Genomic DNA, 27,878 nt, shown 5'->3' with positions numbered 1-27,878 from the left:
CAACCACCGCACCACGTTGATGTCCAGGATTATCAACCACATATCAAAACGATTTTATGATATCTTTAATTTATAATTAAATTTTGATTAGATATACTGATGAACCTTTCACTGTTCAATAATGCAAGTTAATGGTTAATAAAATGTTTACAGGATGTGGGATCACTAAGCATGACTTAAGCCTATTCCTGTGTTTTCTGCCCTGTTGATTAACAAACATGTATTCTATGCTTGATATACACACACACACACACACATGTGCGTGTGTGTGTGTGTTTCTATATACAAATAAACACACACGCACAAATATATATGTGTGTGTGTGTGTGCATGCGTGTGTTTGTTTTAATTTGGCCCAGGTAGGTTTCCATATATTCAGGGCTAATATCTCAGTAATTAAGTGGTCTGTAATTCATTAACGATGTATGAACTCACCTGTTCCAGCACGTGCATTTTAATGCAGGTATTAACAGTGACTTGTACCTCTTTGCAGTAATGAGTGAGTGCGGTGCAGGGGGAGGAGCGCTGGGGGAGGAGGCGTGTCCTCAGCACAGTGAGTCGTTACAGCCAACCAGCAGCACCGTCGCAGCTGTTTTGTAACTTTTCCTGGAGTCCGGTGAAGTTTTGTGGAGCAGCGGTTTGCAGGATTTGCTCTGACGGAGCAGCATCATCGGGCCCTGGTGCACAGGAAGCCGGCAGCAGCATGAACACGGCCCGGTTTATAGTCGCCATGCGCGGAGGCTGCGCGCAGACCTTCAGACGACCTCGGCTCCTCCTGCCTGTTTGCTCTCCCACGGTGAGGCCGTCTGCCTCGTGTCCAAGTATTATAGTTAATAATTACTGTGTTATTAGCTGTTCGTGTTACTGTGTTTGCGGCTGCATCCATTTTTTATTTTATTGCTGAGTCATGGTGAGAAATCTACCGAGCAGCCTGCCGGTATTTCCTGTCCTTTTTTCTGTGTGCAAACAGCCTGACGCGCCTCCTTCAGTCACCTTTAGCACCGATACTTAATGATCGGGAACACGTGAGGGCTCGGTCCCCTCAGCGCGGACTATGATGGCTGTATGGATATCTGTCATAAAATAACAGGATGTGCAGTACTGGTCAAAAGTCAGGACACACTCACTTTTGACTGGTGATTATTGAACCTGTATATAAACAAAAATCAACTTTTCTTCAATGCAAAAATATTTTCATAATAAAAGAAACAATTAAACTTTAGGGTTTCCCCCAAACTGCAGTAAGTTACAGTGAAACAGCTGGAAATAAAGTGCTCTGCTTTAAGTGTCTGATTAGGTTTGTTACAGACATTTTCACAGACGTGGAAAGTAACAAAGTACAAATAATTCATTGCCGTACTTTAGGATTTTCAGGTATCTCTATTTTTATGAGAGGATTTATTATTTCCTGTCACGCCTTCAACCTTCGCCTTCATCAACCTGATTTGAACCTAAATGGAGGGAACAGGAACACATAAGAGGCAATGCTACTGAGGAATCTATTTTACTTTGTTTCTACTGGCTTTTGTTTGAATACATTTATTTTGATAACTCATACTCACCGTGCCTGTTAGTGCCTGTTAGTAAATACAGACAGATTCCACCTCAGAGATCCACCATCATCAGCTGTCCCCAATGTCGCCACTCACCTTTTCTTTCTGGCTGCTCTGGATGGCTTCAGCTCAGCCAGAAATTAGTCCAGCTGGAAGGTCAGATTTCCAACATCTACCAGATCTGGGAGAATGAGCTCCTGCTGGACTCCCTGGGTGCTGAGGCCTGATCCAAGGAGTCAAAGGGAAGAGGAAATGAAGAAAATCCTCCCGCGCTTGGGATCCATCGCCCTGTCTAACAGGTTTGAGGTGCCAGGGAGGCTCGAACATCAGCACCTGTCCACTGCAACCATGGACACGCGGAGTTGACCACCTGTAGAGCCAGCTGAGGTCCTGGGATGGTGCTGCATCCAGGAGCCAGTGAAAGTCCCCGGTGCTCCATCTCGAGGCCAACCAGCTCAGAGCCTGCGAGACTTCACATACGGCGGGTGAAAACACTCTGGCGGCCGTGGCGTTGGGCGTTTCCGCAGGTTACTGTCACTGCACACCTGGCTGTCATCAGCCTGCGCTGCCTGCAGCGTCTCCTTCATTGACAGTTTTAATGTGTTATGGGAACGCAGCCAGTTACTCAGATATGATGGCATACAGCCAAACAAACACACTGGATTCTAATTTCCTCAGAAATCTCCCTCAGGTACTCCCATCTGAAATCAGTTCATCACCATCCATTCAGTCTGACCAGTCTCACTACTGCTGATGTCATCTGGGTCCTAAACCCAGCCCCCATCGATCCCCACTTATATAGATCGGACCCTGTGTAAACTTGATTCCCATATTTGGAGCTGTTCATCTTATGACATAAATCCAGGTCTACAATTACTAACACATCACTATATAACTTTGCTACTATCACATTTTCTCATATTAAATTAATAATTAACAACCGACCAATCACCAACAGGAAGCCAGTAAGCAGACCTCAAAGACCCTCTGCTCCGTCTCAATCCACTGATACCTCCGTCACTCCCTGCAGTTTAAAACTCACCTGCTGAATCCCACGTTAACCTTTAACCTCTGACTATGCACCTTTTTCTTTTAAGGTGTGGAGGCAAACTCACACATCAGAATCAGAAGGTTTTATTGCCATATGGGTGAACAGGTTCACAGCATTAAGAAATTGCTGCGGTACTTCGTGCTTACATAAAAACAAATAAGTATAAAACTATAAGACAATATTACAAATATACAAATTACAAATATACAGAGATATTAGAAAACTATAACACAATATTACAAATATAAAGTGCAGAGAATAATTAAAAGATAAAAGAATGTAAACTATAGTCCAGTAATACAAGCACACTGTGGTTTTTTTACTTTGAGTAAAAGTTTAATCAGTACTTTAGTGCTCACCAGAGTATTTTTAACACAAGTACTTTACTTCTCTGGTCACCGGTCAGGGCTGAGAATCAGGAACCTGGTCGGTGAGTCGGAGCATCTCTCAGACGTGCACCACTAATCAGATTGTTCTTTCCATCACCGTCTGCCATGTTTCTGTGCAGCACCTCAGCAGCTCATGTATCAAAAGTTTACTTTATTTTATTTATTTTTGTTTGAATTTTCTATCAGGCAGAACAAAACCAGAGACATCACATTGATTACAGTGTAGATTTATGTTGTAAAAAATTTTAATGCATTTTAAATTTAGATTTTTCAAAGTACTGTTGTACTGTTGTACTGCTGCTTTGGCTTAGACCACATGGGACGTGTCCCTGCAGGATGCTGCGGTGGCCATTAGGGATGCAATGAGTTAAGTTTGTGTCTCATTTTGTGCCACAGGTTCAGTGCTGTCTGGAGTCCACCCAGCCGGTTCCTGCCGCCCGGCTGCCCTACAGAGTGAAGCTGTCTGCTGGAAAGCACTACGCCTGGTGCGCTTGTGGTCACAGCAAGAAGCAGGTGAGGCTCGGGTTGCAGTTAAAGCTAATGCAGAGCGGAGTCTTAGCTCATTTACTGCTGTCTACGTTTGAAAGAAACAGTTTTAAGAAGCTGGTCAGGACCAACTGGTGTGTGATGAGATCCTCAGTAACGTAAAGGAGAGAGCCAAACTGGACCAACTCGCCTTAATGATGTCTGGGTTCTGTTCCTCCATTTCGACGCGTCCAGCCAAGAAAAAACTAATTACCTGTGGTTTACAGGTGTGCCTTTCCTTCATGATGTCTGCTGTTTAAAAGCTGCAGTTACACTTCCTCATATTCTTCATCGTGTCAGTAACTAAAAACCTACACATGTAGAGGTAATAGGAGGCGTGACCACCTCACCTCATCTGATCTGGAGAGTCCACAGTGTCAAAGTTCAGCGTGTCAGCTGAGGACTGAGAGCAGGAGCGGGCTCATCATTCTTCTTCCAGCATTGGTCCCCCAGAGCGAGGCTGTTCTGCCGTACCATCTTCAGGTGTCTGAGGGAGGACATTCAGGCCAGGAATGTTTTGGCCACGCCAGCATAGTCCTGATCTCACGCCAGAATCGGCTCCCTGCAGCTAGATCCACTTGTTGTCTTGTTACACTGGAGGAGAGCTGAAAAACACTGCAGAGGCACAAATAGAAGATATAATAGGACTTCCATCTGAGAGATCTAAAAATAGCAGCACTATACATGAAAAAAATCCCAAAACAGTTTTAAAGTCTGTGTCTTCATCCTGTTTTTCTTCTCCTCTTCAGCCCTTCTGCGATGGCACTCACAGGACCGAAGCCCCGAGCATCGCTCCTCTTCGCTTCACCGCCGACAAAGACAGGACGGCCCTGCTGTGCGCCTGTAAGCAAACCAAAAACGCCCCGTACTGCGACGGCTCGCATCTTAAGGTCATCTACCGGGACGTAGTGAAGTCGCTGAAAGGCATCTTTAAATGATGTCATCTTACAGGAAAATAATGTGTCATAATCATCTTATTCAGGAATGTGTCAGGGTGAAAAAGTATTTTTAGGCCCGAGCCGACGAAGTCTCGGCGAGGAGCCTATTGGATTCACTATGCCACATACCCCAAAATGCGTTAAAATCCCCACGGTCGCATGGGACGCGGTCGCCAGTGACCCCTGACCTCATAGGGACGTGGGTCAGGTCGAGACGTTTCCGAAAAGGTATGCGTCGGGGTGACTGGGAAAACGCCTAATTGTTTTTGCTCGAATTCTCCATTATTCTTTATTATTATTTTTCTTTATTATTATTATACTTTCTCTCTCTTTGAACCCAAATTTGACCCCCTGAATGTGCACGAAAAGTCACCATTTTTTGCATGGTGGTCAGGTCTGGCGAAAAATTACGTATTTTAATGTCGCCACAAACTAACTCCAAAACACGGCTCCACAGCGCCCCCTGGAAATTTCATTTTTCGGTGCCCTTATGGGAGAGGCCAAATTCAAGTTTGCCCTAGAGTCATGAAATTCTCGTCACACATAGAGCATGTCTGGGCAAACAATAAATCCTCTTGAGGCACCCCTCCATGACCCACAGGAAATCCACCAGGTTGACTTGAAATTTGGCTTTCGCCGAGTCAGCAATTTCGCTCACCTTGTATTTGCGCGAACTTCTCCTACAGCATTTGACCCACAAACACCAAAACGGCTCAGCATCATTTAGAGACATAGGGCATCTAAAGTTATCGAAGGCTTCGTATTCAATTCAATGGTCTTGTCACACTAGGCCCCTGAAGTTGGCCTTCGTTTGACCAAAAATTCCGGTCTTCTTTCCTGCCATCAATCGCACATGCTTTGCCCGATCTGCCCCAAAATGGAATCATTTATGAACACACCTACACTGAATCCATAAGTGCAGAAACCACGTCGATTGATGCCATAGCGCCCCCTACAGAACAAAATGAAAATTTGTATGGGGGTCCACAAAATTAGTTTCTCTGGTATGCATGAAAATTTTTTTACACAATCTTCTGATCCTCCTGGTCAGAAAAGGCAATCAGACCTATGCCCAATTTTGCACGCCACAGGCGCCACCACACCGCAAATGTGCGTTGCGTTTATATGGGGAGCCAACAATTTACTTTCTCATACATGCATGCAATTCGAGACAAACATTCTGTACCCCAGCACGATCAAAAAAGTCAATGAGACCCATGTCCACATTCCCACAGGAAATCCGCTAGCTTGGCTTGAAATTCTGTTTTTGCCAATTTTGCACTGTTGGACACCTCGTATTTGCGCGAACTTCTCCTAGGGCATTTGACCCACTAAACCCAAAATGGCTCAGCATTATCTAGAGACATGGGGCATCCAAAGTTATCGAAGGCTTCGTATTCAATTCAACGGGCTTGTCACACGAGGCCCCTGAATTTGGCGTTCGTTTGACCAAAAATTTCTGTCCTCTTTCCTGCCATCAATCGCTCGTGCTTTGCCCGATCTGCCCCAAAATGGAATCATTTATGAACACACCTACACTGAATCCATAAGTGGAGAAACAATGGCGATTGCTGCAATAGCGCCCCCTACAGAAGAAGCTGCAATTTTGTATGGAGGTCCACCGCATTACTTTCTTTGAAATGCATGAAAATTTTTTTACATGTTCTTCAGATACTCCTGATCACAAAAGTCAATCAGACCTATGCCCTTTTTTGCACGCTGCAGCCGTGACCACCACCCCAATGTCAACATGACGTCACTATGGACAAACCACAACCTTGTCACACGTATTGCGCAATCACTCACGCACTCTGTCTGCACTTTGCTTGCCATTTCCTTTCCCTTATGTACTGGACAAGACTTAATTTAGATTTGTGGATTCAGAGCAACAAGTGCACTAGTGCCCCCTACAGATGGAACAAAAGCATTAGATGGTGGGAATCACATTTAGGTTTTCTGAAATGCATGAAAAAAGGTAGACAACTTCGCGACAGTCAAATAGATAGATTCAACAGTGTTATCATGTCCATCCTTGCCAAGATTTTCATCTTTTGCCAGTGGGGATTACATTTGGCAGAACAGGTGGCTCTCTGACAGCTTGAAGGGGGATCTCAGGTGGCTCGCAGGTGGGTTGCAGGCTGTTTGCAGGGCAGGTTGTTCGCAGGGAAGGCAGGTCGCAGGTTGCAGGAGCAGCGGCTCTCAGGCGGCATGCAGTGGGGTTTGCGGGGCTCGCAGGTGGCTGGCTGGAGATTTGCGGAGCTCGTAGGTGGCTCGCTGGGGGTTCGCGGGGGCTCACTTGCGGCTCGCGCTGGGTTTGGCGGTCGCGCAGGCAGCGAGGGCCGTAAAACGCCGCTTGCGGCTTTAATTTTATATTGAAATCATTTAATGCTGGTTTGTCTGTTTTAGGCAGATTTTATTTTGTCTGTATAAATGCCACTTTTATAATACACATTCTATACAAATAAGTGTTCCATTAAAGTGCTTTAATAATGTTTTAGTGTCATAAAGAGACCAACTGGTGCAGCAACCAGCTCCTGACTGACCCCAGAAAAACCTCCTGTCAGAGCCTCAGAGGAGTTTCCACTGAAGTTTTGATAACTTTTAAAAGTCTATCATGGCTCTGCTTTAAATTAAAATACCTGTTGGCTTTATACTGTATTCTTAGTTTGGCTGTGAATCTCTTTCCTGCCTGTTTATTGCTTTTTATTGTGCGTATTATGTGTTTTGGTAAAGCTGGTTTTGGTGCCGTGAAAATAAACATTCATTTTCTTTTAAAATATAATTTTACGGAAGCCTTTTGAGGTGATTTTTTTCATGTCTGAAGATCTCCACTGAATTACTCATCGAACTGACCGGCCACAGTAAATAGATAAAGCTGATTTCATCACAGAGCAGAGCTTAATCAAAGTCGGGTTTCTGAGATGGAAACAAGATTGTATCTTAAATACTGTATGTTGTTCTCTGAGGCCAGATACAATAAACTTAATAAATAAAATAAATGAATACAATATTTTGCTCATTTAGTATCATTTATGAAATCTGCCAATGTGTGTGTGTGTGTGTGTGTGTATATATATATATTTATATAGTACCAAATCACAACTCACCTCAAGGCACTTTATAGTCTAAATGACCCCCTATGAGCAAGCACTTGGTGACAGTGGAAATGAAAACTCTCTTTTGACAGGAAGAAACCTCCAGTATATACACACATATGGATAAACTATTGGCTTTTAAACCCCCAGTATTGCTACTTTCCCACCAACGAGGACCCGGTTCGCGTGCCAGTGCTCGTGCTGTTTCCAATGAACCGGCGAAACGCTTCAGAACGGGCCCGCGTTCCCACCGCGTTTCTGTGAACTGCTCCTTTACGTATGAGTGTGGGCGGGTCCTCGTCTGGACCCAGAAGCCGAAGCGCACAAACGTGGGAGAACACGCTCCCCTTTCTGTGCTGCAAATACGTTTTAGGGTCCAAACCAAACTCCTGCAGCATCTGTGTGCAGCACAGAGGGAAACACAGACAGCGATTAGAGCAAGACGACAAGTACGCACTTTGTGTCCTTTTATCTGTGATATGAACTAATACAAAGCAGCAAGTTCAACCTTAGAGCCCAACCTAATTCACAGCCGTGAAAATCGCTTCGCTTTTCTCATGTAATGCACATGTAATATGGTAGAAAACTTGATGTTGAGACGGCAGAGTCACGCCCTTCTGCCGCTTTGTGGTTCCAGACCAGCTAGTTTGCGGGGCCGGAGTTGAACCTGTTTTTCGACCGAGCACCGAGTGCTTCCGCGGTGGAAAACCCACCTAACGGTTCAAATTAAGGCACGGGCACCAGAACCCTGTTGGTGGGAAAGAGGCTTATGTGTAACTTTGAATTATAAAATGTAAACTGCAGCTCAGGTCCTCTGTGGTGTCCTGCTGTTTTACTGAAGCGACAGCTGATTATTCAATAGTCTTTTCTTTTTTTTTTTTTTTGGCAGTTTTGATCCTCCATATCCAAAGTCCAAATCAGTTCAGGCCGTCCGACATTCTGTCCTGTGATTGGTTGAGCTGCCGACACGTGACTCTTCTTGAAGCTGGGAATTAAAAAAAAAAAAGAAAAAATGTTCTCTAAATTTTTTTTTTTTTTAAGGCATCTGAGATTAATTTTGACTCTCTTTGCTTTCTGTAGCTGTTTCCAACTTTGTCGCTTCTCGCGTGAATCTTAAATCTCGTCCGCTGTTTGTCAGCCGGTGGCAGAAGCGTCGCTGCGTTAATCTGTCAGCGGAAACATGAACGCGGCGGTGACCAGGTTAGACCCCAGATGGCTCCGTTTCACCGTCGGACGCCCGTGGACCGCCGCCGCGGCAGCCTCCAAGGTAAACGCCGCCTCTGTGAAACGACGGCCGGACTGTCGGTGCTGTGCTGCTAACGGGCCGTTTGTCCCTCTTCCCACACATGAAACGCTTGGAGGGGCTGCGCCGTGTAAATAATCCACGGGCCAAGTTTTTTCTTTTTTTTCTTTTCTTCCAAAATAGGCATAAAAAACAGATGTTTGGCATGAAGGCTCCTCCAGCTGTTTTCATAGTGGGTGCATCCCTCCTTTAGAATAGAAGAAATAATGTTTATTCAAATAATAACCTATTCAACGAGAAACTGGGTTTAATATGAATTTTGAGCACTATTATATTTGTTTTAACGGCCTGTTCTTTTCCATAACCTTCAGTAGTACCTGTGTGAGAGTTTGCTTATATAACTGAAAGTGTTGATGTATAAAAGACCCCAGGAAGGATGGCTGCTGCTGCTGAGGACACAAACTAAGAGACACACAGTTATAGTAAACTGATGCAGCTACATGAAAACTCCCCACCCCACCAATCATAGCCAACAGGTATTCCTAATGAAGTGGCCACTGAATGTATTTTAAAAGAAATCTGCTGCTCTCCCTCAGGTCCAGCTGTCCACGCTTCCTCCTGAACCCGTCATCCCGTCTAAGCAGCCTCTCAGAGTGGAGCTGATTGGCGGGAAGCGTTACTCGTGGTGCACCTGTGGGTGGAGCAGGAAGCAGGTAACAGCGTCTCTGAGAGTCATGATGGTTTTTACACTTTCTTTTGCTTTTCCAGTTCAGGGTTTGCGTTGGAGCTGGAGCCTTTCCCAGCTTCAGCTTTTTTTCTTTCTCATCATTACGTCATCGTAAACATTCTCATAAAAATAAACAAATAACAGCAAAGATTTTAATGGAAAACATTAAGAAGACAAATGACTGGAAAGTTGTTTGGCAGAAGCTTCACATGAAGCATTTTCTAAATGAAAACACTTCTGTAACTGTTCATCAAAAACAATACCAAGGAAAATAATAACAGATGTTTCATAAACAATAACAATACCTCAGTTTTCTGTTCTTTTACCATCTGATTTTAAAACTTTTTTCTATGAACTAAAACATCAAATTTAAAAGTTTGTAAGTTTATTGTTTTGGATTTTTTTACACTGAGATGAACTAAATTGTAATATTTAAAGAGCCAAGTTTTATAAATGATCTGCTGGTTCCCTAATAATTCAAACTATTTATAATTCTCACAGCTTTGTTCTCTATCAGATAAATGAAGGTTCATTTTTACACTTTACGTTGTTTTTTTAATTGTTTTTGTGAGCTTTCTGTCATATCTGTGGTTGCTGAGAACTTAGCAGGATTACATTTTTTCTCTTTCAGCCTTTCTGTGATGGAAGCCATAAAAGCCGAGCCCAGGGCCTGTCCCCGCTACGCTTTGTCCCACAGGAGGACGCCACGGTTTGGTTGTGTGGATGCAAACACACCAACAACCCGCCTTACTGCGACGGCACGCACAAGCAGGACTTCATTGTGTCTGCCCCCCTACACGAGCCAACAGAGTCCTGAGGGCGGGGGTGTCTGAGTCTGGTTGTAGGTGCATCTTAGTTGTTGCATCAATGAGAGAGACGCACATCTTGTTTCCTGTCAGTATTTTCATCAGTCATGTGACTTTGATGACAAAGACACTGCTGCAGCCACGTTAGGATGAGTTACTGTAAGCAGACCCTTCCATGATGTTAGATGGAGGGTCGTTAACCTGGAAGCTAAAGCTCAATAAGCTACTGGGCAGGCAGCCCGTGAAGAAGGTGGGATGTGGTGTTATGTTGGTCTGGATTTTGAAGCTCCAGTTTTGTTCTGGTGGGATGAAATTAGAGTTGGTGGGAGGCACCTTACCCCACACTGCTCACTCCACAGAGTCAAAACACTGTGGGTTTTTTCCTGTATGTACTGAAAATGATAAACCGAGCACTGTTCGTGGTCCTTGTCAAGCTTTTGCATAAGAACAATAAAAACTTGTGTTGGTGGATCTCAAGGCGTGCAGCTGAGGATCCATTAAAGGTGGTTAAACTTTGGGGCTCAGGGATGGATGTTGGTAACAAACATGTTTGTATCTCTGCCCTTACGCAGAGTGACTGATGCCTGCTGTGACAGAGCAAAGCTACACACAGCTGCATTTCTGTCATTCAAGTATTTAAAGCACACTGCTTAAAAAAATGAACACAGCGATCACAGCACAAAGTCTGCAGTTAGGAAGCAGAAACCACCTCAGCTGCTTTGGCACAAACCAAAGTGACAGAACAGGTGCACTGCAGAGGCGGGCACAACCACAGGTTACTGCTCTCATCCCTCCCCACTCAATTTTCTCTGCGTTCGGCCGGTCGAGTGAGACGGTACCTGCAGCCCGTTCAGGTGGCACAGGTGATCCACGCGTTAGTCTGGGAGGACGCGACCAACCGTCCATCCAGGAGCCTGCCCGGACACCGTCTCATGCTGCCAGCTGTGACAAAGACTCAAAGGTTTGTGCTTCCTAACTGGCTTTGTGTTACTGCGAGCGGTGTATCGTCTGCTATTCATAGCTGTGATTAAACTAAATAAACTGTCTTGCCACATGTTGTGAATTTAATTAGAAGTCGCCCTAAATATAAAAAATTTAATGGGCACTGTTACATCTTAGACCATAAAATACAGCTGTAGCTGTTTATGATGCAGCTGTGCCAAACATTTAATTCACACCACTTTAAAATGAAGGACGTCTGATTCTGAGGAGGAGGAGGACGACGAAGGCTGTACAAACTGAGGAATGAGAAAGGGGGTCAGGTCAGTGGGAAGGATGTTGAGCAGTACATGTGAGTTACAAACAGGACACTCAGGTCAGAAAAACCTAGTAAGTAAACATTTTATTGACCTAAAACATGCACATATGGCTGTTTTTTTGTTTTATTTTTTCAAAAAGTATCAGTTTTTTTTTTTAACAGAAAGGGGGGAAGAAAAAAAAAAAAAAAGGAATGCTTGAAATGTATGGAACTACAACAAACATGGCCAAATATCCAAAAATCCCTTTTGAGTTCTCCGGCTGCCATGAAGGAAAGCGCGCCGGCAGCTCCGTAGTGCTTCTGTGGATATAAATGCTTCTCCTGTCGGGAAAATACTCGTCGGCTTGCGTGACGTGACCGTAACAAAGTGCATCAACGGTTTAATGAACGCGTGTTACCTGATGAGCTGTTGCTTATACTGGACAATTATACAGCAGTTATTAACATGTCTGACTTTTTAAAGGCGAGGATTTTACTTCATGTTTACATCCAACCTCAGCAGCGAGTCTCACTGCACAGCCAACGAGGCCAAATCGATGTTCAGGGAAATGAAACAGACCCACTGCATGTACAATACAAAACGATTACAATATCTTGTATAAAAGATAAGTTTATACATATGTATGCACACATGCTCACATTTGATACATACTGTACAGTTTGTATGTGTGCACTGTTCTAGTCTAACACACAAACACACACACGCACATACATACAAGTGTCTATTTGGCTGCACGTTTCAGTCTGTCCTGCTGGAAGATAACAGAAATCCGACTCCCACGTTTCTGGGAGGGTGAAGGCCCGAGCTGTTTCTGCTCTGCACGAAGAAACAGGGAAGCAATTCCAACACTGTCCTCCCCGCCGCTGCGTGCGCGCGCGCCCGCGCGTTAGGTCGTCGGGGGCAAGCCGCTTTTGTCACCCCCCCTCGCCTCCTCTTTGCCGGCCCCGGAGCTCGTGCCGTTGACAGTCACCTTGCGAGCGGCCTGTTTGGAGGCGAGGGCGTGTCGCTGAGCGTTGTTGGGCACAGTGGTACCGTTGGAGCTTTGGATGGCGGGAGAGAGGTTGTGGGACGCCGGGCTGGACTGCGAGGAGGCTCGGGCCGGCTGAGCGGCGGCAGGACTGTGGACTTTGTCGCTCTGAGAGTCGCTCTCTGACGTCGGGCTGGTGTTGACGCCATCGGAGTGGCCCTGGGCGGCAGACTGGGACGGCCTCCTGCGTTTCCGGGTGGGTTTGACCAGATACTGCAGAGGGATGGGTCCAGTCTACACGGAGACAGACACAGAGCTGCTGTTACAGAGAATATTTGCTTACAGGAGGTTAAATTTTCCTTTGTTCATCTTCAAAAATGTGCAGAGCTTCACTATTAAAGCATTTACACACCAACAACACACACTGCAGTCCATTTTTAAACCAATCCCACATATACAGCCCTGCTGCAAGAAACACTACAGCAACAAAAGTGTGTTCATCCTGGGCTGAAAATGACCACGTCACCGCCATCAGCTGCAAACCACTGAGTCGACAGAGTCAAGTGAAGCTGAAATACCAGCGTGGCAGCCAAAATTAAAGCTGGTCAATTCCTCAAAAGGCCAAAGAAAGCTGCCTCACTGCTTCCTTTATTACCTCCATATAGGTGACATTGTGGTTCATCAGTGTCATTCATTTATCAGTATTCAATTGTACATAAAATTGTTTAAATTTCCATATACATTGTACATACACTTATACATTGTACAAAAAAGGACTGTGCATATATATATAATGACACCTATTTAAGAAATTTTGCACTCAGAAGTTTTATATGTGTATAGATTTAGATGTGTATATAGTCAAATTATCTCTTTAGTCTTTATATTTTTATGCCTTTAGTGTATGTTACTGTGTTTTTGGTTTACTCGTTTAAATGAAACGGTTGCAGCTGTAACAACAGAAATTTCCCTCTGGGATCAATAAAGTATTCTGATCCTGATTCTGATTCCTTCAGCAGAGCACTGACCGAGCCGTCCTTTCTGAAAGGAAAGGAGATGATGTCGTCCTGTAATTCAAAGTGGCGCATTAAGGGAGAAGTTATCGGATAAATAATTTTCCAGCCTGCATTCACAGACTGTATAAAAACGATGTACATAGCTTCCAGGTCCACAGAAAGTGAAAACAGCAACAAAGTGCCTTAATCTGGCATTCTTCCTAGTGAGCAGCAGGGGGCGACTCCTACGGCTGCAAAAAGATGTGATGTGTGACCTCCGTAAACAGTCTCACAGTTAGTGCAGGCATAACAGAACAGTCAGCTCTCCAGCTGAAGTCTTTGGGAATCAGCAGGTGTTACACAGCCTGCCGTGGCTGCGCTTCATGTGTTGGTCATCACGTGGCAAACTGTGACCTCGGCACATCCCTGCAACCACCTGTACAGGTGACATGCTGCAGTCTCCTAAACGACAAGCATCAAAGCTGAAATGTTAAAAAAAAAAAAAGTCACATGATCAGATTTCCTGGCCTAAACTGCACTTTTGGAGGGTGAAGCACTACTGGCCCCCATAAAGAGTCTGTTTTACCGCAACTAACAGCAGTCTATGAATTTTTCTGTCAATTCTTGTCATTTGAAAAACAAAAATGTATCTCATTTCATTAATAACTAAATTAAACCTCACTGAAAAGTGGGTAAAAAGAGTTGTAATCACAGCACAGGTGATTATTTCTTTCATTGAAACCAAAATGTTTCAAATGCAGGAAAATAAGCCCTGAACGACAGATTCCTCACATCAGAACTTCACATCTCTCCTTGGTGGAGGAGAGGGTGATCGCTCGCTTTGTGAATCAGCTGGGAACCGGTGGGTTAAAGGTTTGATGCAGGTGAGCGCAGCTCTGCTGGGTGTGTCTTATTAAACTGAGGGCTGCAGTACACGTTTGAAAACGGCAGATTTTGTAGGACTTGGTGACGAAGGTCAGAACAATTAACACACCCTTGTCTATAGTAAACTGTAGTTGGCGCTGTTGCTGAAAAAGAAGTTTCATATTTGCAGGAACTATTCGTAACCATCACGAATTCACTAAACTCACACTCATGAGGTTTTAGAAAATGATGAACTACTCATTTCAGCTTCTCCTCAGGCGTCACCACAGCAGATCATCTGCCTCCACCCTCACCCTATCCCAGCATCCTCCTCTGCATGTCCTCCTTCACTACATCCACGAACCTCCTCTGAGGTTTTCCTCTTTTCCTGCTGCCGGGTGTCCTTTGTCCAGTATATCCACCAGCCCTCCTCTGCACACGCCCAAACCCTCTCAGGCTCACCTCTGATTTTCTCTCCAAACTGCTCGATCTGAGCTGCCCGTCTGACTAACACGTCTTTAACAGCGTCAGCCTGATGAAGGACCACGCAGTGATCTGTCCTGTTTGAGCTTGTTCTCTTAAGAGTGTCTTCTTTTTCTTCCTGGCAGATCCTGCTTTTATTTCACAGTTTACACCAGTTCAACTTGCACGGACTTGAAGCTCGTTGGGGACGAGTAATCCATCACAGCAGACTTTGGTCTGCCTCGTTTGAAGGATTTGCTATGAGGAGCTCTTTCACAGAGAGCGTTACTACAGTCAGCACAGAAACTAACGTACTGCTTAATGCGCACAAGCTAAACTACATTTATAACATTTCCATAATCTTTCCCTTACCATCAGGGGCTCGAAGCCGGTATACTGCTCTCTTCAAACCACCAGACACCTTCGACATGAAGTCTAATTTTATGTCAGAGAACTGAGGAGTTGCTGGTCTAACACTGTCCTGATCACATTAGTAAAAGTAATTAGTAAGGAGCTATTTTAGATTTTTAGATTTCAAATTAACACAACTTACAGAGATCATTTTGGAGCTTTCTTAAAGGTCTGGTGACTTTAAAGCAAAGACCATGGATGCAACAGCTTCGGTTCCTGTGGGAAAATCTTCGGTTTTTTTGAGTGACTTGTGCTTCATATCAGCTGGAAGCGGTCTGCCCGTTCTGAGTGAAGACCCCTCGGTGATGGCAGAAGTCAGAGAGCTGCCACTCATTGGATAGTCTCTCTTTTTCAGACCACTCTCTGTAAACCCCGGAGATGGTTGTGTGGGAAAATCCCAACAGAGCAGCAGTTTGTGAAATCCTCAGACCGTCTGGTACCAACAAACATTTCTTCTCTCTTCCTCATTCTGATGCTCACTTTGAACTTCAGCAGGCTGGCTTCACCACGTCTACATGCCTAAATGCACCAAGTTACTGCCACGTGATTGGCTGATTAGATAGTTGCTTTAATGAGCAATTGTGGCCATTTGTGTGTCATTATCATTAAAAAATGGAAATAATAGGTAAAACTATTTTTAAAAAAAAACAAAAGAAAAAAACAACTTTATCCCCCACTGAATCCAAACTACACCTGAACATTGATGTTTGTGTTTCAAAGGCATCGAAGGTTTCACTCACTCGTCTCCACTCGTAGAAGTAGGCAATATCCATTAGTGTGTAGTAGTCCTTTAAGGGTTCATCTCCATACAGCACCTCCACCTGGAACAGACCGGGAAACCCATTTAACACAACGCAAGATGGAGAAGATGTCCACCTGCCAGAAGGTCTATTTGAAGCTCATACCAAAATAAACTATCACGGCCGAGGATTCGCAGTAAGCCTCGATGCAAGAAACATTTTTAATGCAAATAAAAAAAACTTGTTTAAACACACGAGATTGTCCAAACTTTACTGAAGATCACGGTCAGCTTATGCTCCTGATTTTAAACTTGGGAAATATGATCACATTTGCAGATATTTTGCTTCTGGATAAAATCCCCACCCACCCTTACATAAACCTTCACATACACATGGTACCCATCCAAATGGTTCATTTCCATCCAGTACTCTCTGTTCAGCTTTTTTAGAAGTGCTGATGCTTTATTTGCCCTCAGTGAACAGGTAGCTTACAGGGATTTTTAAACAGTGGTCTTCCCATTGATGAGGTGCTGGACTTGGTGGTTTTTAAATGTCTTTATTGTGAATTACTTCTTGCAGGCCACCTGCAGCACCTTCACAGCTTTACAGGGAGCTGCGGCGGTGATTGCCAGAACTCTTATAGCCCACAAATGCAACCCAATATGACCTCCACTTTTTAGCAGCTACTATGGAGCAACAAGGAGTTTAAATGTTTGCTCTGCAGAATCAGTATAGTAAGTGTTACGGTGCTGGGCAGCAGCGGGTACAATTACCCGATAGTTGTTGGGGATATCCATCTTGCTGCGGAGGAACTTTGCTAAGTGCATGACAGACATGGCTGCTGGACACTGCAGGAAGCGTTTACCGTTGGACTGAGAACAAAAAGAAGAGCAGAGAGGGGACATAAATCCAGGATGAGGACCAGAAAACCACATTAAACTTCAGCAGCTGCTTTTGAACATCTTCACTTTACCTTGTCTCCTTCCATCTCTGAATGCTGCCTCTCATTGTTTCTGCAGGCAAATATAAGAAAGAAAACTGTTAAACAAGAATTAAAATGTATTTTCACACAGGTTACATATTAATGATATTTATGAATCGGATTATTCTCGATCAAATCTTCCAGTTATAAACAGTTCAAAGTCAGAACAAAAATAAATTTCGGGTTAAAATTTGACCGCAACATTAACTGGCTACTAGCTGCATGTTTGAAGACATGATATAATTGTTGGAGGTCATTTATTTCTTTGCACCGTGCTGAGTGGCGGCCTGTTATTGGAACTCACACAGTTATTTTTTTAATGACTTTATTAACAGATAGTCGCATTTTGTTGTAGATTGTGTTTTATGTGATGGTGAATGTTTTTTTGTTACACTCCTGGGATGGAAAACCTTCAGGTGACATGCTCGGCAGTTCTACTGCCCGGAGAGACGCCTGTAACCCTGAAGCAGCACAGAGTTTGAACGAGTCCATGATACTCGCTGAGGGAATTCGCCTCCATCACTGCTGTTTGAACGGACACACTGTTTGGATTCCTCCATCAGCTGGCAGCTGATGGAGGAATCCAAACAGTGTGTCCATTCAAACAGCTGACATCTGTGTCAACTGATGAGGAATCCAAACAGTGTCTGGTCATCCCAATGACTGTGAATGACCCAGACCAAACTCTGCATCCACTCACTGGGCAGACAGCAGAGGACGTTTTTCTATAGAATCTTTAATCTGATTCTTTACATTTGACTTATTAAGCTTTTTATTGCCTGCAATTTGGGTTTTGCTTCATTGAACGCTTAAACTTTTTTCTATTTACTGGGCTCCTTCTTTCTTTTGGGATAAATAAAGTATATCTTGTTAATCTTAATTGTAAACAGTTAAATAGGATTGTGTTGGGAACTATCTGGATATAAAAACATGTACAGTACACTGGACGCAGACTCTGACACTGTCAGTGTGTCTTTGTAATTTTTCCATTACACATAATTGACTAAATTCTGAGCAACTTTCAGAGATTAACGGTCCTCCCTCTTAATTCTTGAGTAAAGTAAAAAGAAGGAACTGGCTGACTCACTTGTTCCTCTCGTAGAACTGTATGGACAGACTGATAATTTCATCCTCCGCTATGTTAAACGTCTCCACCACTTCCCCTGGTTCCAGCACACGATTCTCTGCATAAAAGTCCCGCCTCCGTTTCATCTCATCTGGGTTCAGAAAAGCAACAGGCATCATAAAACTTAAGCCTACGGCAAAGATCGTGACCGAGACGCTTCGCTCGCTCTCGAAAATGTGGCGTTACCTTTGAATAACCCCGGAACGAGCTTATAAACGATGTCTTGTAGAGTTTTGTCCGCTCTGGAATGAAAAAGAGATTTATGATGTCAGATATGAAATACCGCGGATTCGGAGATGTATAAAAAAAAATAAAACATAGGTGGCATGAAGCAGACTTGATTACCTGATGCTGAGCTGTGGACACGTCTTGTGAACCTGGACGTCACATCGAGGACAGAACTTGTTTGTCTCGAGGAAGGCAACGATGCATGTTTTACAAACTAAATGTGGAGAGAGAACAAGCAATTAGGAGACGAGCGGCAGGAAGTCCATGAACACAAACCTTTAACCTCAGGAGGAAAACTCAGGGTGCAAAACATACAATTTAGTTACAATTTAGCCATTTCTTTGATGTGTATCTACATTTAGAGGCTTAGAGCTTTGGCTCAGGAGATTCAGGTCCCATAGGCCTCTGCGTCAATCCCCGCCTCCTTCAGTCTGCGTGACGAAGTGACCTTTGGGAAGATACTGAACCCCCAAACCACCCATCACTGTATGTGAAAGGTAAAAAATACATACATGCATACAACAAAGTGCTGTGTGAATGGATGAATGTGGCTTTCAGTATGTGACAAAGTGCCCACGGGACCCCAAATGAACCCTGCCATCTCCCTACGTGTACGTGTGTAATAAAGTAATTAAAAAATATATTATAGTATTATAGAGGCACAAAATCAAAGTCCCTGAAGTCTTGACACACTTCTGTTTGCGTATTTGAGCACTCAATTTGAAGCATAATCTAAATTATCTTTCATTTTAAATGTAATGTGTACAATCAACAGTCAAAAATGCTTCTACCACCATCTTTACTGCTGCAGACTTCCTGCTTTTCCTTGATCAGTGTGACGAGGAGTGAAGGAGGATTTATCAGGACTCCCTCAGAGAATCCATCCGCGCACTCACTTCACTGCTCAACGGCACGATGGCAGACGGCCGCTGTGCTGAAACTACAATGTCTTAAAGCACGCGTTTCAGTCCACCCCAACGTGTTCGTACCACATCATTTCATGCAGGTCATAAAAGCAAGAGCCACCAGCAAAAAATATCACATCATTACAGAGGACTGAATTATTCCAAAAAAAAGAACATAAAGCCTATAAATTAAATAGATCTTATGTTTTCCAGTGTAATCTCTCGTTCTCCTCTTTGTTAAGGCTTCTTTTGTCGATCATATATTCCAGTAAGTAAAAATGAATCCATGATAACTGTAAAGGCTGCAGTGCAACAACGACACTCAGGCTTAATTAACGCAAACCTTAAACACACTTTGATATTGTTGCTATAACTTCTTCACTGGTTTGAGAGAGATTAGATAGATAAATACTTTATTGATCCCGAAGGAAATTAAAGCTGCGTTCTTTACATCTCAACAAGAATCAGCTTTTATTAATGCAGCAGGAAAATAATTAACATTTACATGATCTTAACCACCTGTTAGTTGGATGGCGCGTCACTGTGAACTGTTGGATGGCATTAGCGCTTCTCCTTTCATAAAGGACTGCCCAGCGTATCCTCCGCTAAAGGAGGCGGCAAAGGAAGCATTTAAGCACCTTTCCTTAGTATTTGGAGAATTGAAAGAGGTCTTATTAAGGCTGCCAAGCAGATACTCCTGAATCACTTCTGTGAGTTGGGAAACTTCCTGAGAAAAACTGACTGCAGACACTGAGAGTCTCTGAGCACTGCATGACTGAGTGAACAAACATCTGAAACCGTCTACAGCTCCTTTCTTTATGTTTTATGACGATCATTTTAGGTCCTACACGTTCCTGCCATTTCTGCTTATGTGCTTTCTGTATAGCAACAGATTGACGCACTATACCCAAGACACGCGTCCCCTCGGCGACATTAAGATTCACTTCATTTAATTAGTGTTAAGGTGCCGACACGCCTTCTGATACGCTTTTAATAACATACAATAAAAACAACACCACCTCTGTTAGTCTGTAGGCCTTAAAGTGGACCCATTCTACTCATTTCTACTTCATATTTTTATTGTTGGACTCTACTAGAGGAGCTTATAATCCTTATTATCTTATTGTGAGCCTTGATGCAGCCCCTCAGTTCACCCTCTGTCTGAAACATGGTCCCGTTCAGCCATCTTTCTTCCAATTGGCTGCCCTTGCAAACAGAAGATCGGTGGGACCTGTGCACTCACAGCGGGAGCTGGGTCAAAGCACAGGGACTGTGCAGCTGCAGACCAACATATACACTTTCCTAACAATGTTTGTCCTGTCTGTGATAGAAGAAGTTAAGGCTGCAGCTGGAGTCTCTTTTATGTCGTAGTAAAATGTCTTTCTGTAAGTTTTAGTGACATCACAGCATCACGAGCAGCTTTATGGCATCCGCCATTTTGACCCGAGGCGTGAAGCCAGCAGCAGCCTGACGACAGCGTCACCATCCACCACCACAACCAGCTGCTTCTTCTGCTGTGGTTTAATTACATTTCTAACGTCTGGATTAATTATTGCTTGTAAACAGGCAGCATCCAATGAGTGAGCCCTGTCATAAAACCTGAACTGACCAACCAGCACGCAGCAGCAGGATGCGAGTGTTTGTGTCAACTGATTTCAGCCATAAAGCTGATACCATATTTACACAAACAAAGATAAAATGTGGGCTTTTTTTTTTCTCCCCTAAAACATGCAAGAGCAAAATAAGTCCTGAGGGCCAGAAGAGGCGAGCAGATCGTCTCCGTCCGGCCTCCAACATCCAGAGAGAAAAGTCTCAATTCAGCACTTCAGTGGATTCTTTCCTGTCACAGCACACCTGACAGGCACAGAGAGGCCGACGTCTGCTCACACAAAGTTGTGCGGCCGCTCTCGTCCATCACGTCCATCAGCTCTCTGTGCTTCATGCTTCAGTTCCATTTTTCAAAGTGTGGTCCTTCATGCAAGTAATAAACCATGTTGCCCACCCCGGTTCTCCAAGCAGGTGTAAGTAATTATTTTAACTGTGCAGGTCCATTTATTCACTGAGGATATTTGCAGCCATTTTCACAACAGCAGCATTAATAAGGAGTGGAGTGGCTCTCCATAGACGGGCTCTGGTGGGTTCCTGAGTGACCATATTAGGGATATCCCCTCTCTGTGACATCATGCAGACCCAAGATTAGAAAAGTGTCAGGCTGAAGCCTGAGCTTGTGACTCAGAGATTGCTCGACCTCATTACTTGAAACTTTGCACATGTTTAATATGAACATCCACCATTTTAAACAGAATCCCGCAGGTGCATGAACAGTCACGTATTGTTACGCATGCATTACATATTTTTGCACAAGTGTGGTCCCTGAAGTGGACCTCCTACAGGCCTAATTAAGGTGGAGTGTGCGACTCAACATCATGCCTGCTCACCTCCCTACAACCTGAAGAGGAGCGGGACGTCTCCGTGCTCCTGTCAGGTCTGTGCTAATGTCCCGCTGGGGTTAACAGAAACGGTGTGCATGCAGGTAAGGTGGTGCTTTCATGTGAGGAACTTACAGGAGTGCAGGCACTCTACGATGGTTGTAGCATCAATCAGGTAGCCGGCGCACAGAGGACATGTGAGGTGCGGGTTCAGATCAGTGATTTTGATCCGGTTCGGCTGCATTTTATCCATCTGGGCTGATCTGCAGGAGAAGCAGAAAACGTGAGGGGTTTTTTTATGAGCACTTACTGCTGGAGACTACAAGTTATCCCCCACACTGTGTGCGGCTGCTCTCAGACATTGTCTGAGGCGCGTCACCGGGACAGCGGGTTGCGAAACCACAACAAACGGAGCCCGACGAAAACACCTCAAATCACGGTGCTGGGTTCAGTAACGTGCCGGGAGCCGGAGCTGTGCAGCTAAACGCAGGCTGTGAGGGGGTCACACGGCGGCGGACTCTTCAATCGCCCCTGTGTGGCCTCATCTCGTGCACCAGCTCATCTCCTCGAGCCCAACAAAGAGCGTTTCCATTTCCCCGGAGCTCCGCCGTCCGAGCGAGCGCCTCAACCCAGCACCAGCGGCGAAACCTGCGGCTCTGAAGGGGGCACGGAGCCGCAGAAAATCACACTGGTACACAAAGCAGCCATCTTAAATTCACTGACAGGGCTGCTGTATCGGGAGGCGAACAAGGGAGACTCAAATGTGACACCGTGCGCTTCGCGTTGCGCCTCCGCAAACAGCGTCGCGATGTGCGCGATAAACAAAAGCGATCCGCGACGCTTCGTTCCTACCTGATCAGACATCAAAGTTTCCCCTTCCTCCCAGCGCGGATCCAGGTAAATTATTTGGGACTTGGACAGAATTTGCAGCAGCGCCAGAAAATGGCTTTTTTCAGCACCGTCAGAGGACTGCCCATTTTGGATCACGTGATTTTATTTTGTCGCCTCGTTCACGGGGCAAACGGGGTATCCGGATCCAGAGAGCCCGCAGGCCCCGCTCACTTTGTCCATGGCGTGCATCCCGCACAGGCCGTGCACTGCACTCCGTTTTTATTTCCCACTTTGTGATTAATTTCTCAGAGTAAGTCGCGCTACAGTGCGCTCGGCCCCGCCCTCCGCTCCTCCGACTGTAAATTAGTTTGTGTGTGTGACCGAGAGAGAGGGAGGGAGGCCCCGCAGGCCGCGTGTCCCCGGGCCCGAGACCCACGGATGGTCCACCAACTCAGAGAAATTTTACTGCAAACGAGAGAGTCCCGTTCCGTTTCTATTTTAATTATAAAAAGTAAATATATTGTCCAAATTTCATTTTTAGACAATAAATTAAACAGTAAATAACAATAAAGTACAAAGAACAGATTTCCACCTTACCAACAAATACTTCACAGGTTTCAGTGCAGACTAGTTGACATGCAAAACCGTTAAATACTCTGACAACTATTTAAGTGCAAATTAATATGAACTAATATAATATAACAGCACATATTTACAGGCAGAACTACAAAAATAACAAAATAAAACTCTTGGGGGGAAAAAAGTTTTAACAGAAAATTGTGAGAAACCAGAAACCGTTTCAAATGCAGAGCTGGCATTAAAGTAAGAAGAAAAGTATGATGGCAGTTACCTCTGACCTTTAAGGATGGACAGTCTCATCCACAACATCACAGTAAAATTCACTGATCTAACATTCGCCTCAGCTGGTGATGTACTCTGACCTACGGGACAAACTGTAAAACTTAAATGAAAAAAATCCTTCTTCTTTGACATTATGGACATCTTGACTGAATCTGAGTGATTTCAAAGGAGAACAACAGAAATTAATTTTCTAAAGAGCCAAAACTGCAGCAGGATCCTCCCAGGCTGCTTTACACTTTCGCTTTTTAAAGTTTTAAGGGCCTGAAATTTAATATTGCATCCATGTGTGTACAGTCTGAATATTAAAGGGAAGCGTTATCAGGATCCTCTCCTTGGAAATTTTGATTGCCACACACTCGATTTTCCTCATTTTTGTGCTTTTTCTGCGTTAATCAAAGATAGAAACATCTTTATTTATGCAAAGAAAAACTCTTTTGTTTCCTCGGTAATTCCTCTGCTTCCTTTCACGTTTTTGTTGGGGGGAGGGGGACAAATTCATGTGTTCTAAATACTGAGAATGTCCCCCCACCCCACCTCCCAAATCTACACACCTATGAATGCACCAAAGCTGAAAGACTCACAAAAGACAAACTTTAAAAGAAAAATACAAAAAAAGAAATAATAGGCTGTAATCTGGATCCAGCTTTTTTTTTTTTTTTAACTACATCTCCCAGAATGCACCCTAGTAGCTACCATCTGTTCTGTAGACTTTCCCTGCCTGCTTTTAAAGGCCATGTCCTCTGGGAAGCAGGTTGTCGGGGCAGGGAGCCCCCCGTCCCCCCCTAGCTCAGAATAATTAAATAGCCATGTGTGGACACTGAGCGCAGAGAGCGTTCACGTAAGGTAGAAATTTAAATGATTTAGCATTTGGAAGCTGACACACAGTAACCTGCAGGGATAAACTGAGTCTGATAATTACAAATAAAAATTACACAATTTGAGGAAGCACATTTATTTGATTGTAAAACATTTTTTTACTATGTCGACATTTATAAATCATTTCAAAGGCTTGACGTGTTTACCCTGAGGGGACAGAAAGTGTAGCAGCTTCATGGCCTTCCTCCAGGAAATTATGAGCACAGACAATTAATTTCCTCTATTGCTTAATTTAAGATGGAAATATCACACACACACACACACACACACACGCAAAAAAAAAACCCAAATCAAGTAAAACAAACAACCAAAAAAAAAAATATGAACAAACAGATAAATTAATTATTAAATGCCCCCACCCTCAAAATGCACCCACAGTGAAGGACTCACAGAGTCAAACTTAAAAAAAAAAGTGGCACAAATATGGTTTAAATCCGAGAAACACTGCAGTCTATAACTCCTGTAATGCAGCTCAGAAGCTGCCGTCTGCCCTCCAGCTCGGTGTAACCTAAAGCTGTAGCCTGCAGTGAATTTTCCATCTTCAAGGAAACTATGGAGCTCTTCTAACCTCAGCGCAGGAAAATGAAAAAGCCACGTGCACAAACTCTCATCCAGAAATCTGACTGCTGCAGCGTCCGACTGACTTCTGTGAGAATTTCAAACAAATCATTCAAATCAAAGAAATGTATAAGAATTACATTTCTTTGATTGTGAGTAAGACAATCCTGAATATTGGAAATGAAAATATACATGTTTGGATATTTATGAATATTAAACTTAATATTGTTCTGACATGACTTTATATTAGAATTATAAGGAGCTCAGAGATCTGTGCGACCCATCGAAGTCTCACTTTGATAAATGTTGTGGTTTTTTTGTGTAGCCAGGTTACAGATTTTTTAAGTCAGGCCAGTTTGTTCATTTTTAATAATCACATCCTCTGGGAAGTTAATTTTCAATAAACTGCTGAAGAGGATCTCTTGTGCCTTTCATTATTTCTGCCTCGTGTTTACTGTTAAATTGATGGACACTCATATGAGACGTGGCCAAAGCTTCAAATAATCTGATCAGTGTATGCACAGGTAATCCCGGGATACACTGACTCTTCTAAACTCTCAGTTTCTGACAGTTTTCTCTGCTCTTGGCTCTGCATGATGTCACTGAGACCAGATAATCCTACATATGGCAAAAAATTAACGGGCATGTGAACGCTCGCACAGAGCCTTGACAAACTTAACACCACCCAGGTACATGTGAACATAGTCTCAGATGCAGAACTATAACACCAACATCATGTGGTCACCTCACACAGCTCTAGCTGCGAGCACTGAAGCTCCACACCCTGCTGTCCAAACCTTTTGTTTATAAGGGGAAGCCAATCAGAGGAAAGTTGGTCTAAATGGGGAGGAGCTAAAACAATTTTAAAAAATAAAGTTTTTTCAGACAGAGGATGAACTGAGGTGCTGCCCAAGAGCTAGAATGAGATAAATTAAAGATTATTTTCTTCTGGAAATTATGCAAAGATACTCTAGTAGAGTGCAAGAATAAGCATATAAAGCTGGAAATGAGCAGAACAGGGCCGCTCTATATAATTTAAGGGCAGCATTTCCTGCATTTTTCTGGGTGACCTTTTTGGGTGGGGGTAGGGGTGGGGTGTGTCACTGTGTGCAAGTAATGCGATGACCCTGAAGTGTAAGCAAGCAACATTTCAGAAGGCGTAACAAAGTAAACAAAACACAACAGAACAATGCAACATTTCACTTTAGGGAAAAATGCCGAGACACTTTTCAAAGTGTTCTCCCTGCCTTGTCCATAAAGTAGCTACACTGTTGTTGTGTTTTGTTTCTCAGTGAAGTCAATGAGCTCTTATTTAAAACGAATCTTTGTAACTCTCTGCTACATGGATGTCCTGTCCATTTGGTTAAAACAATCTCTATTCAGCTCAACTGAATAAAATGTTACCTTTAAAAAAATCACATTACAACAAACAGCATTAGTGAAGGTTACCAATGATCTTCTTACAGCCTCTGACAGTGGACTCATCTCTGTTCTTGTCCTGTTGGACCTCAGTGCAGCTTTGATACTGTTGACCATAACATTTTATTACAGAGATTAGAGCATACTATAGGTATTAAAGGTACTGCATTGCAGTGGTTTAAATCATATTTATCTCATAGACTCCAGTTTGTTCATGTAAATGGGGAGTCTTCTTCACACACTAAGGTTAATTATGGAGTTCCACAGGGTTCTGTGCTAGGACCAATTTTATTTACATTATACATGCTTCCCTTAGGCAGTATTATTAGAAAGCATTGCATCAGTTTTCATTGTTATGCAGATGATACTCAGCTTTATCTATCAATGAAGCCAGATGACACACATCAATTAATTAAACTGCAGGAATGTCTTTAAGACATTAAGGCCTGGATGACCTCTAATTTCCTGCTTCTAAATTCAGATCAAACTGAAATTCTTGTTCTCGGCCCCACAAATCTTAGAAACATGGTGTCTAACCAGATACTTACTCTGGATGGCATTACTTTGGCCTCCAGTAACACTGTGAGAAATCTTGGAGTCATTTTTGACCAGGATATGTCCTTCAATGCACATATTAAACAAATATGTAGGACCGCTTTTTTGCATTTGTGGAATATTTCTAAAATTAGAAACATCCTTTCTCAGAGTGATGCTGAAAAGCTAATTCATGCATTTATTACTTCTAGGCTGGACTATTGTAATTCATTATTATCAGGCTGTCCTAAAAGCTCCCTGAAAAGCCTTCAGCTGATCTAAATGCTGCAGCTAGAGTACTGACAGGGACTAGAAAGAGAGAGCATATTTCTCCCATATTGGCTTCTCTTCATTGGCTCCCTGTTAAATCTAGAATAGAATTTAAAATCCTTCTCCTCACATACAAGGTCTTGAATAATCAGGCACCATCTTATCTCAAAGACCTCATAGTCCCATATCACCCCAACAGAGCACTTCGCTCTCAGACTGCTGGCTTACTTGTGGTTCCTAGGATACTTAAGAGTAGAATGGGAGGCAGAGCCTTCAGCTTTCAGGCGCCTCTTCTGTGGAACCAGCTTCCAGCTTGGATTCAGGAGACAGACACCCTCTCTATTTTTAAGATTAGGCTTAAAACTTTCCTTTATGATCAAGCTTATAGTTAGGGCTGGATCAGGTGACCCTGAGCCACCCCTTAGTTATGCTGCTATAGGCCTAGGCTGCTGGGGGCGGGGGGTCCCATAATGCACTGTTTCTTTTCATTCACCTCTTTTTACTCTGTTTATACCCCACTCTGTATTTAATCATTAGTTATATTAATCTCTTCCACAGCATGTCTTTTCTCTCCCCTCAGCCCAACTGGTCACAGCAGATGACCCCCCCTCCCTGAGCCTGGTTCTGCTGGAGGTTTCTTCCTGTTAAAAGGGAGTTTTTCCTTCCCACTGTCACCAAGTGCTGCTCATAGGGGGTCGTTTAGACTGTTGGGTTTTCTCTGTATTATTGTAGGGTCTTTACCTACAATACAAAGCGCCTTGAGGCAACTGTTTGTTGTGATTTGGCGCTATATAAATAAAATTGAATTGAATTGAATTGAATTGAATCATGATT

At 43.7% G+C, this 27,878-nt stretch overlaps 3 protein-coding genes across 4 annotated transcripts; 2 read left to right on the top strand and 1 right to left on the bottom strand.

Annotated features, from left to right (window-relative positions):
- Nucleotides 1–543: 543 nt before the first annotated feature.
- LOC115783189 (CDGSH iron-sulfur domain-containing protein 3, mitochondrial-like) lies at nucleotides 544–8,562 on the top strand. 2 transcript variants are annotated; one of them, XM_030733896.1, is made up of 4 exons: nucleotides 544–796; nucleotides 3,390–3,506; nucleotides 4,268–4,361; nucleotides 8,441–8,562. In XM_030733896.1, the coding sequence occupies exons 1-4, from the start codon at nucleotides 704–706 to the stop codon at nucleotides 8,545–8,547; spliced, it is 411 nt and encodes a 136-aa protein (XP_030589756.1). In that variant the 5' UTR covers nucleotides 544–703; the 3' UTR covers nucleotides 8,548–8,562. The 2 variants fall into 2 exon arrangements, with proteins under 2 accessions (XP_030589756.1, XP_030589767.1); XM_030733907.1 differs by lacking the exon at nucleotides 8,441–8,562 and adding an exon at nucleotides 6,822–7,466 and having other exon boundaries at nucleotides 548–796; nucleotides 4,268–4,526.
- A 79-nt stretch (nucleotides 8,563–8,641) lies between these two features.
- LOC115783197 (CDGSH iron-sulfur domain-containing protein 3, mitochondrial) lies at nucleotides 8,642–11,375 on the top strand. The gene is made up of 3 exons (XM_030733919.1): nucleotides 8,642–8,818; nucleotides 9,391–9,507; nucleotides 10,153–11,375. The coding sequence occupies exons 1-3, from the start codon at nucleotides 8,732–8,734 to the stop codon at nucleotides 10,336–10,338; spliced, it is 390 nt and encodes a 129-aa protein (XP_030589779.1). The 5' UTR covers nucleotides 8,642–8,731; the 3' UTR covers nucleotides 10,339–11,375.
- Nucleotides 11,376–11,650: 275 nt separating this feature from the next.
- Nucleotides 11,651–22,779, bottom strand: LOC115789177 (polycomb group RING finger protein 2). Its single transcript, XM_030742456.1, has 9 exons — nucleotides 22,548–22,779; nucleotides 21,831–21,958; nucleotides 18,479–18,575; nucleotides 18,320–18,375; nucleotides 18,095–18,224; nucleotides 16,999–17,038; nucleotides 16,799–16,897; nucleotides 16,026–16,106; nucleotides 11,651–12,847 (listed from the first exon to the last, which is right to left on the bottom strand). Exons 2-9 carry the CDS (start codon nucleotides 21,946–21,948, stop codon nucleotides 12,473–12,475), a joined length of 996 nt encoding a protein of 331 aa, XP_030598316.1. The 5' UTR covers nucleotides 21,949–21,958; nucleotides 22,548–22,779; the 3' UTR covers nucleotides 11,651–12,472.
- Nucleotides 22,780–27,878: the final 5,099 nt, after the last annotated feature.

The sequence above is a fragment of the Archocentrus centrarchus genome, chromosome 1 (assembly GCF_007364275.1).
Source record: "Archocentrus centrarchus isolate MPI-CPG fArcCen1 chromosome 1, fArcCen1, whole genome shotgun sequence".
NCBI lineage: Eukaryota > Metazoa > Chordata > Actinopteri > Cichliformes > Cichlidae > Archocentrus > Archocentrus centrarchus.
The sequence above is the reverse complement of the archived record's forward strand: the minus strand, read 5'-3'. Positions and strand labels throughout refer to the sequence as shown.

Excerpts from the sequence above, each read along its gene's own strand:
- LOC115789177 (XM_030742456.1), bottom strand. The coding sequence starts at position 21,948 with ATGGATAAAATGCAGCCGAACCGGATCAAAATCACTGATCTGAACCCG. Across the intron at positions 17,039-18,094 it reads CAGTTCTACGAGAGGAACAA|AAACAATGAGAGGCAGCATT; the intron begins GTGAGTCAGCCA and ends ATTTGCCTGCAG. Across the intron at positions 16,898-16,998 it reads CAGAGATGGAAGGAGACAAG|TCCAACGGTAAACGCTTCCT; the intron begins GTAAAGTGAAGA and ends TTTTGTTCTCAG.
- LOC115783197 (XM_030733919.1), top strand. The coding sequence starts at position 8,732 with ATGAACGCGGCGGTGACCAGGTTAGACCCCAGATGGCTCCGTTTCACC. Across the intron at positions 8,819-9,390 it reads CCGCCGCGGCAGCCTCCAAG|GTCCAGCTGTCCACGCTTCC; the intron begins GTAAACGCCGCC and ends GCTCTCCCTCAG. Across the intron at positions 9,508-10,152 it reads GTGGGTGGAGCAGGAAGCAG|CCTTTCTGTGATGGAAGCCA; the intron begins GTAACAGCGTCT and ends TTTCTCTTTCAG.
- LOC115783189 (XM_030733896.1), top strand. The coding sequence starts at position 704 with ATGAACACGGCCCGGTTTATAGTCGCCATGCGCGGAGGCTGCGCGCAG. Across the intron at positions 3,507-4,267 it reads GTGGTCACAGCAAGAAGCAG|CCCTTCTGCGATGGCACTCA; the intron begins GTGAGGCTCGGG and ends TCTCCTCTTCAG. Across the intron at positions 4,362-8,440 it reads GACGGCCCTGCTGTGCGCCT|TTTTGATCCTCCATATCCAA; the intron begins GTAAGCAAACCA and ends TTTTTTTGGCAG.